We start from the raw sequence: 10,000 nt of genomic DNA on the forward strand, positions 1-10,000 counted from the left end.
CTCGCCCTCCGTCTATATTTTCAGTAAAGAATAAAATTACCATTTCTCAAGACATCCAGGTTCCTCGCTGAACGCCCTAACATATGCTCGCGAAGTGCGCCCAGTGCCCCCAGGTGCGGCCAGGTGTGGATAATTTGCGTGGATTAAGGCCTACATCCGGATTATCTTTGAGTGCTTGATGTGGGTGGGGATTCCCTTCACACCTCCCCCGCCCTTCCCTTCTCTTCCCTTCCTCTCTCTCTCTCTCTCTCTCTTTCTCTCTTTCTCTCTCTTTCTTTCTTTCTCTCTCTCTCTCTCTCTCTCTCTCTCTCTCTCTCTCTCTCTCTCTCTCTCTCTTCTCTCTCTCTCTCTCTCTCTCTCTTCTCTCTCTTCTCTCTCTCTCTCTCTCTCTCTCTCTCTCTCTCTCTCTCTCTCTCTCTCTCTCTCTCTCTCTCTCTCTCTCTCTCTCTCTCTCCCTCTCCGCCCACTCAGGGGCCTTAATTTAGTAAATGTTTTGAGAATATGTCGGTGTGATATACCGTGGTTTGTATTGTTTGTTTATGTATTGAAATAATTTTATCAATATCATTTGTTAAATATGTAATTAATGTACATTACAGCAACCCTCGATTTTCGGAAAGATTACAACAACTGGCCAAGTGTATAGTTATAGAACATAGTTCCTCCAGAAACACCATCTATCTTAAATAACAGTCTACATCAGAAATAAACCTTTATCTCATATCATTCAATACAGCGCCGAGTCTCCACAACAATCACGAAATTACCGTTAAATCTTAAAAACGAAACGAGTCTTCATTCAACCATCCTTTTCCAAAAAATAAGAGAAAAAAAAGGAAAAAAAGAGAACAAGAAACATTCGAACAGCCATTTTGCTTCGTAATTACCAAACTACCAGATGGAATACCTAAGCTACCGCCGGCGGAACAGGTTCATCGCCAACACCTTTTGCTAGGAATGAAATTGGAAAACTTCAGTGTTGAAATTACGAAGGGACAATGAGGACTATTAGCGCATTTCGGGAGCATTTTACGACTAACTGATACATGTGTGAAAATTCTCTTTTCTTTTTTCTTTTTTAAACCGTGACGCGTTAAGAAAAAAAAACGAGTTGTATTTTAAAACATCGTTGATTTCTGTGGATTCCTACTTCTTTACTTAGGAGGATAAAGGGAATCTTTGAATGTGTGTTTGTATGTGGGTAAATGTGCGGATTTTACCAGTAGGTCGTCGACGATTTAGAAGAATCTGATGGTAGGTTTTGATATTTTACCCTTGACCCAAGACAACTTCGTGACCTAGCCTGTCCGAAGTGACCTGGCGAAGCTAGAGAAGTGCTAGTAGTGACCCTTCTTCAGGAGCTCTGGATGACCCCATGCCCTGTGGAAGACAGATTTTAATAAGCCTATTTATCGTAAGTAAGGATTCGTTTTTTGTATTGCATGTGGGAAATTTAGTGCATGAGCAAATTGTACAGTTTGGTCATTGAGTATTTTTATTTTTTTCATTTTTAGATCCACACGGAGATTAGAATAAAAACTAATAATTATAGTGAAAATCATTATAAATATATGCATCAAAATAATCTGCATATTGGAAATGTAAACTCGATTACTTTACGTTATGTTGTGGCCTCCGCTCGTTGTGCTCTGGAAAAGACCAACTAATCTTAACATTAAGGCTACTTGATGTTTTTTTTCAGCAAGCGATGGTCGCGGCCTCCACACTCTCAGGCAAATCTTCACGTATTTTATGGAAAGATGGAAATTTTTAGTTCCTTGTTGGTAATAGTCTGACAATGTTCTTCGAACATTTATTTCCAATGCGATCCCATTAGATTTCGTGTATTACACTCATGTCCCTATTAGACAGTATTACACAATAGTCAACTATTTTTAAAACAATTTTCATCCAGTACCAAAACCCGTGTATCTACTTACATACTTTCCATTTTAAGTGTTCCTCATTTCTTGATTATATATATACTTTCAAAGGAGACAATGTGACTCGCCGAAAAATCCTAACCTATGGAGAGGCCTATAAAAAATTCTTGCCAAAATATGTGACGAATGTTTTTTTTGGCATTTTCGGAAACGCTCGAAGCTGGAAGGCTGTGATAATCGCTTTACGCAAAGAATAACTACCGTCCTTATGCTTGATTTCCGCGGACTAAAACCACAACGGAAGTGCAACATGGATGCAATTGATTGATAGTCAAAGTCAACTGCATCGGCGGCGCACAGTTTCTTTGTAGAATTACCAAAATATTCACAATTTCTGGGCGAGGCGGAGCATGTATGTGGGCGGCCATGGTGTTTTGTGGTCACATGAGTAATTTCTTGGCTTCGATTGATGTTTTTTTTTCCTTCTAGAGAATCAATTTGAAAAAAAAATCACATAGGATGTATAACTAAGAATCTAAACTTTGCAGGGCAATAAAAATGTCAGAAGACGTGTCCTCTCCTCCCCCCCTCCCCCTTTCCCACGACTAGTAATACCCCCAGGTACTACGACCCTCCCCCTCCCTCTATCCCCTCCCCCCAAACAATAAGCATGTCCTAAGCGACCTAACTTAAACCCTGACCTAACCTATGCATAATATCCCAGCCCCTCCCCCCTTCCCCCCACCCTCCCGTGCTTTTTGCAAGTAGTAAAAAGCCTCGCCCAATTTTTTATCGATGGGTTTATGTAATCCCGGGCCTATTATTTCAACATAGTTTTTATTTTTTAAATTTACAGGTTATAGATTCGCAGGCTGTTTGTTGAGTGTCTTCAATACGATATAGAGTAAATTCAAATGAGAATCATGGCATATTTCTTAAACGGCAATATTCAAAAAGGAATTTTACGTAATATTACCCATGTCATTTTATTTTTGCATTGCTATAGTCCTCTAGATATAGATATATACACATGTATATTCAACCTCTTTTTATGACCAGGTAATCTTAGAGCTAGACAGCATAGTGTACAAATTCACAGTTGACATTATAATTACCAACGCGCGCACGAGCTTAGCCAATTACCCAAAACGGTCTAACAGGCATAGAAATTTGTGGATGCTAATACCGGGGACTTGGAGGTTCTGTTGGCAGGCATACGGGGACAGATTTTCTATTCTTAGAGAAGGAAAGGTCCGAATTTTATGACTATCCGAGCCTTCCAGCTGCCTGTCATGGGTCTCCCCCCCCCCCCATTTGCCTGTCGCCACCATGTCGAGAAGGCTGTGCAGGCTGGGTTAGACAATGTGCCTGTTATCTGCGCCCGCGAGAAATGCCCGTATCAGCTTAATGGCCCGCATAGATAATACCTACATCGCTTTGTCTCGTAGCAGCTGCTCTGTATGTGAACCGCCTAGCCTGCCTGTCCTACCGCCCTACCTATCTTCTACATGCCTTGGGTTTTTCTCCTTTCACCTGAACTGTGTGTGACGCGGGTCCAGTTAATTCACTTCGAAGGGGACCCGCCGGTTAATACATGTCCGTGACAGTGAGAAAGAAAGCCTTTTGTGTAATGGAGGAGTTGTTAAGCTTACTAAGCCGGGCGCTCTTTCGACTTACGAATTATTGTAGGTTATTGTGTCTGAAGCCTATTACGGGGAGGAGGGAAAAGGGGGGGGGGTTGATACTAAGCTTAGCGCTTGCTCGAAATTATGAGAAGTGCGATAATCAAAGACAAAAAAGATTGATCCTTGTAAGCTGCACTTCGGAGGTTTTATCTAAGCTTGCGCGAACACCTATGCTTCTTTTAAAACCTTGTTTTCTTTTTTTTTAACAGAATCCTTCAATACTTATCATATCACAGAATCCGAAACTTAAAAATCAGAGTAATCAAAATTCATGGAAAATAACTCCTCCATAACTACATATTCAAATCGACTCATTCGTCTACGATAACCATAGGTCATGACCTAGTGTGTCTTGGGCGTAACCTGCTACCCTGGACAAAAAAAGGTCAAGCACCCTTTCCTTAGTAACGAGAGGACGGGGAAACCACGTGGTTTGTGTGGTTAGTGACTGCAAACTGCTTGTTGCCGTGGTCATTACTGGGAGATGTGGGAGATTCAGAAAGATACATTTTGTTTTGATTTATTTCGTATTTTTGCATAATCTAGGGTGTATTTAGATGTTTGCTAAAATTGCAATTGTATATTTTAAGGATGGAGGTTTTTAAAGGAGGGAGGTATATGGAACTTGTTGCTAAATATTTTTTTTTGTCTGCTAGAGTTAACCTAATTGTTATTGGTGTCGCAATCGAAATTTATAATGATGTTGCATTTTGCCATAGCTCGCAATAATGAAATTTCCCAAAGAATGCGCATGAAATAATATTTGTTGCCGTAACAACACTAAGACATCTTTGCTTGTTTAGTTTTTGTGATATATAGCAGATTCTAATTAAAATATGGTAATAAAGATTTGAAATGTATTTTTACGTCTATCGTAATTTAGGGATCGTTTGTGCAACAGCTGATAACGAAATATATATTCTTAGATGACAGTCGTTATTTTACTGGCCGGTAATGTGAAGTACACTCTATGACGTTTATTAAATCTATATAATCATTACAGTAATATTACATTTATAAGGAATATATAAGCATATATAACCTCTCATTACTGATCTGTGGTCCTTATTGCAATTGCAACAGTGAATAATGAGCGTTACAAGGGACGGATTAATATCTTATGAACAATGTTAAGGTCATTGTCACGTGAACAGCTGTAGGGAAAGATCGGCGAAACTCTACGGGTATTTCACGCCACCGAAAGCGATCGTCGATTTGTTTGTTTTCGTCCCGCAGAATTTTTCTTCCTTGTCGCAAACAACGTAATTAAGGTTGATTTAATGCGTTAAATGTCATGACCTATTGTTTGTGTCACTTCTTTTTTGCATTTGAGTAATTATTACAATTAGAAGATTATGAGATCTATCTAGTTATTTCTATCTCAGAAACAATTTCAAAGATATTTTCATTAATACAAAATCACACATACTCCTAATACATATATTTTACAATAGTTTTGGAAACTATATAAGATCTCCACATCATGCAACTATTAACACATGTTATGCCTTTGCATAGATGTGCGGCATTTTAATCCAACATATTATTTAATTAATTTGAATTTTAATAAAGTGTCAGGCATATGTCAATCTCTCGTATGGATCTTTTAATATCACCATATTATTAGAGAAGCGTTTATATATTATATAAGATGACCCCTCGAAATAACTGCGCATATATTGTGCCACCGTGACCCCAAAAAGAACTATTTTATGCCTTTGGTGGAAAAAAACATGAAAAAAATAACCATACCCAATACAGCACTTAACCAAATACGAATACATATTTAAGAAAAGACACTCTTCCTCGCATATATCAAACCGAAAATAAAATAGAAATAGAAATATAACCAAACCTGAGCTATGAAAGAGAAAAAGGAAAATAAAAATACAAGTAAAAGCCAAGTCGACACCCCATTTCCCTCCATAAGATTCGCGCCGACCAATCCCGAGCGAGCATGAGTCCGACCAATCAGGAGCGAGCTCGAGGCGCGCTTGGGGATCCGCCTGGCAATATTTACATCTCGTCGCCACCTGCTAGAACGCATTCCAAGTCGTGTAGCCAAGCTAGTCACATCTTTTAGGATATTATGTGTTGCATGTGAAAGTTGTACAGTGTATAGTAGTTGCAGATTTATTTGAAATGGTAAATACCCGTCGTGTTTTCGTTGGAAGTGAACGGTGTTGTGTGAATCGAGTGATATCTTTTTTTTTTTTTTTAGGGCATCTGCGCATACTAGAACGCATCCTCGTCGGCAGACGATAACCAACCACGGACACCCGCACCCAAAACGATTTTCCCCCAAAACCCCCACTTAAAACCCTCCCACAACCCCCTCCCCATCATCCAAATCAAGCAAACCACCCAAAACCTCCATCCCCACCCTTCAAACCGTCCAAAAACCCCTCCAAACGCCCCCAAAATCGAAAAAGAGTCGTCGTGCATCTCGTTCCCAAAGTGTCTTTCCGGGGCGGAGTGGGCGGGGCTTAGCGAGCGAGCGAGCGAGCGGCCGAGGCGAGCGTCTTCCCTCGGAGTCTCGCGTTAACATGCTTGTCGGGAGGACGTACACTTAGTCAGTTCCATCTCTCTCTCCCTCCCGACAACACCTAAAAGAGGAAATTAATAAGCTCGAAAAGGGAAAAGAAAAAAACAAAAGCAAAGGATATAACCATGGAACGATCGTAGTGTGATACAAGTGCGCAAGAAGATTGAAAAAAAGGAGAATCGTTTATTAGTGTTTTTATTTAAGAGCTTATTTTGGAAAAAGGAAAAAAATCTTTTTAATTTCGGAAATATATTAAAAGGTAAACATGATTGGTGTCTTTTAAGTTTTTTTTAAGTGTCAGTGAACTTAGACGAACACTTAGTGTGTGTGTGTACGTTGCATAGTTTCAATAGAAGTGAAATAAAGTAATAAAAGTTAAATAAAAGCCGATGCTATGCCGTCAGAAGTAGGTCGAGCTGTTGCCACAATTTTTCTTTTCTTTTTATTATATTTATTTAGTTTATTTTCGATCGAGAATTGAAACTTGTCGGTTGTCGTTTAGAGGTTCCCGTAGTTGTGTATTTATTTAAGTGTGGATAATGGAGTGTGTGGTTCTAGTATGTGCAGATAGATGCAAAGTGTGGATTATGTTTTCGAGCCGTTACTATTTATAGAAACAGTGAATTTGATTATAAGTGCTTTATATATATTTATATATAAGTGTACCACATATTTTCTCATAGCAAAGAAAAACGAGATGAGCTAAAAAATCCACAAACCCCGAGAAAAAAGGGTGTTTTTACCATGTGTGTGCTCTCTCTAACCCCCAACCTCACCTCTTCTCTCTCTCTCTCTCCCCCTTCACAGGCAGTAATCATGAGTAGTCGCGACGTTCTGTATCGGACGGTGCTGAGGGGAGCCCAGCCGGAGTCCCCCCAGGTCACCTCCACTGACCTGTCCCCAATGTCCAACCTGGCCTTCACGCTACACCACGGGGCGTCCCTCTCTCAGACCCCCCGGAGGAAGCTCTCCCTCTCGTCCACGCTCTCGGATACCCCGCAGTCGTGTCACGAGGCTTCGCTTGTCTGTTCGAGTGAGTGATGCGCCTATTTTGGCTGAGTTTTTGGTGTTGTTTTGTGAGTTACAAGGTTTCGTGGGTGTTGTGTGATGTATTTTTGTTGGTTGTAGTTGTGTGTCAGTCGCTAATTGTGTGTCCTTCCCGTCTCCTTCAGGTTTCCTTCACGAGTCCTTCTCCTCCGAGGCCGGCCAGGATGACAGCCCCGTGTCCCCCTCCCGCCGTCTCCTCTCCCGCAACAAGGAGAACTTCCCCTCTCCTTACTACTCGCCCTCCCACAGCGCCGTCATCCCCGCCCGCACCCGCGTCAGCCCGCTCAAGGACGTGCAGAACACAGTCAACAGGAACCTCAACTTCAGCCCCCTGAGCAAGGTAGGTTGACAGCAAGATTAGCGTCTCGTGCAGGGTGTTCTTATGGTTGCAATTAGCAGGATGACGAGAATAATTAGGGGTTCGTGTGTTTGTGGCTACGGTTGTAATTTGTATGGTTTGTGTGTGTTTGGTGATTTGTTGCTAACGTTTTGTTCTTCCTCAACAGCTGGTGTCTCCTTCCAAGAGGGTCTTCAACTCCCCCCACAAGCCTTCTCCTCCCGAGGACTTCGACACCAACTCCCAGGACAGCGGCTACTCCGAGAGCGGCAAGAAGCTTGAGGATGACTGCTTCAGCGTCCCCGTCAGCTGCGCCCCCCGCAAGCTTAACCTGGACCTGTCGCCCGCCAAGCCCCAGCCCATGGTGTCTCCCGTGAAGCCCCTGTCCACCCTCACCACCATCTTCTCCTCCACCACCTCCACGCCCGTCTCGTCCACCTCGGACTCCTCCTCCGAGGACCGCAGAAGGCCCTTCCGCAAGTTCTCGTCCCTGAGCAAGGGCGACGAGGAGGACGCCCTGCTCATGGACCTGATGGACGAGGTGCCCAACCAGCTCGAGCAGCAGCCCATCGGATTCTCCAGCCTGCTGTCGGCGCCCATCCAGCCGCCCGCGGCCTCCAGAACCACCACCACCACCACCCTCTCCACCAACACCACCACCACCTTCAACGCCCGCCCATCCATCAGAAGGTGTCTGTCCATGCTCGACACCACGCCCACCTCATCCAGAGTAAGTTCCAGTTCGCTCATAATTATTGGCTTGGTGTTGAATATCTTGCAATATTGTTGCAGTTTCTAACCAAAGTAGACTGGCGATTTGCATACATAACTAACGCTCTCCTCCTCCCAACAGGTGCATTCCATCAAGCCATCCCTGGAGTCCCTGTCCTTCAAGCGCCCCCAGCCCCCCACCGACCTCTCATCACAGGTGGATTGCAAGCGGCGACGACAGGAAGATGCAGGAGCGTCGCCCCTCACCTCCAACGCCCCCACCACCGTCGTCACGGCGACATCCAGTGAAAACCTCCGATCTCCACTCGCCCTCAGACAGAACTCGGCCCCCGAGGCCAGCACGACACACACCGTCAAGCCCAAGCTCCAGCGAAGCCACTCCGAGAGCCACGTGTCCATCATGAAGGCCTTGAACAAGTGTTGTAAGTATCTTTGCAAGATCTGTGGTGTTTGTGTGTCGACATGTAATAATGCATTGCTCTTTTCGTCCGAGTTCGGTATCGGGAATATGTTGCTAATGATCCCCCTTCTTCTCCGCAGCTAATCACCACGGGCAGTTGACGGGCGATTTCTCCAAACCCATCGCCCTCCCCACGATAGAAGGCGGAAAGCACCCGGACCTGAACGCCATCAGCGTGGACACCATGGCCGACATCGTCAGAGGCAAGTTCAAGAACTCGATCGCCTCCTTCAAGATCCTGGACTGCAGATACCCCTACGAGTACGAGGGCGGCCACATCCAGGGAGCCGAGATGTGGAACCACCCCCAGATGGTGCTCGACCACCTCGAGCTGCAGAAGGGGTCGCCCGTGATCCCCAGCGAGGAAGCCCCGAGGCACATCCTGATCTTCCACTGCGAGTTCTCAGCCGAGCGCGGCCCCAAGGCCCAGAGGCTCCTGCGGGAGTTCGACCGGAAGCGCAACAAGGAGCACTACCCCGCCCTGCACTTCCCGGAGACGTACCTGCTGGAGGGCGGCTACAAGGCGTTCTTCGAGTCCCACCCCGAGCTGTGCACCCCTCACGAGTACGTCCGGATGCTGGACGCCAACTTCGCCGAGGACCTCAAGCTCCACCGCAGCAAGTCCAAGTCGTGGGCGGCCGAGAACAAGCAGTCGAAGAGCCGCTCTACGCTACCTCGCACGGGCCTCAAGAGACTAGGCTTATGATGACTGTCCCGTCCCTAGGTTCCTCCCCGCGGGTTTTGTCGGAAAAGAAATCACTTTATTTCCCCCTTCCCCCTCCCTCCCCTCCCCCTAAAAGAAGAAAAGTGTGTGTGCAATATATGTATTTTTGTTGTGTACAGAAGACTTTTGTCCAGACGGGGTGATCTTCGGCCAGGTGTTTATTCCCCATGAATGCCAAAGGATAATTTATATAGTTTGTAAATACGTCCAAGAAGTGTTAAGATCCTCCTGAGGGAAGCCTCGTCTGGACAGAATTTTGTTGATTTTTTTTGTTCTTCATCGCTCTTCATCCTCATTCATAATTTGTCTCTTTTGACCTGATCAGCTGACCCTGATCACTCATGTTTTTTATTATCATCATTCGCACAGTCATTCTGACCCGTCATCCCACTTTATATATTTTTTTTTCTTCATTGGTCGGCGAGAGAAGTACAAAGACCCAATATTTGGGTTCGTTCTTTTTGTATTAAAAGAGTTTATTTCCCCCATGCATTTGTTTTGCATTTCCACCATTTATTGACCTTCAAAGAGGGAGTTGCTGTGAAGAGTGAACGAGACCCTGTGATAGTGTAAGAGTAATGTCGGAA

At 44.3% G+C, this 10,000-nt stretch overlaps 1 protein-coding gene across 2 annotated transcripts in view; it reads left to right on the plus strand.

Annotated features, from left to right (window-relative positions):
• Nucleotides 1–1,224: 1,224 nt before the first annotated feature.
• The window catches only part of LOC122253727 (M-phase inducer phosphatase), a 9,293-nt gene continuing 517 nt past the window's right edge, over nucleotides 1,225–10,000 (plus strand). The window contains exons 1-6 of one of the 2 annotated variants that reach the window (XM_043017010.2): nucleotides 1,225–1,414; nucleotides 6,921–7,146; nucleotides 7,286–7,500; nucleotides 7,667–8,227; nucleotides 8,351–8,651; nucleotides 8,770–10,000. The exon at nucleotides 8,770–10,000 is cut by the window's right edge and continues 517 nt beyond it. In XM_043017010.2, the coding sequence (XP_042872944.2) occupies nucleotides 1,376–1,414; nucleotides 6,921–7,146; nucleotides 7,286–7,500; nucleotides 7,667–8,227; nucleotides 8,351–8,651; nucleotides 8,770–9,395 (1,968 nt within the window). In that variant the 5' untranslated portion in view covers nucleotides 1,225–1,375 and the 3' untranslated portion in view covers nucleotides 9,396–10,000. Of the gene's footprint in view, nucleotides 1,415–6,097; nucleotides 6,373–6,920; nucleotides 7,147–7,285; nucleotides 7,501–7,666; nucleotides 8,228–8,350; nucleotides 8,652–8,769 lie in introns of those variants that run through there. The other variant, XM_043017011.2, reaches the window with a different exon arrangement.

The sequence above is a fragment of the Penaeus japonicus genome, unplaced genomic scaffold, assembly GCF_977035675.1.
Source record: "Penaeus japonicus unplaced genomic scaffold, GWHDUDI00000001_assembly GWHDUDI00000042, whole genome shotgun sequence".
NCBI lineage: Eukaryota > Metazoa > Arthropoda > Malacostraca > Decapoda > Penaeidae > Penaeus > Penaeus japonicus.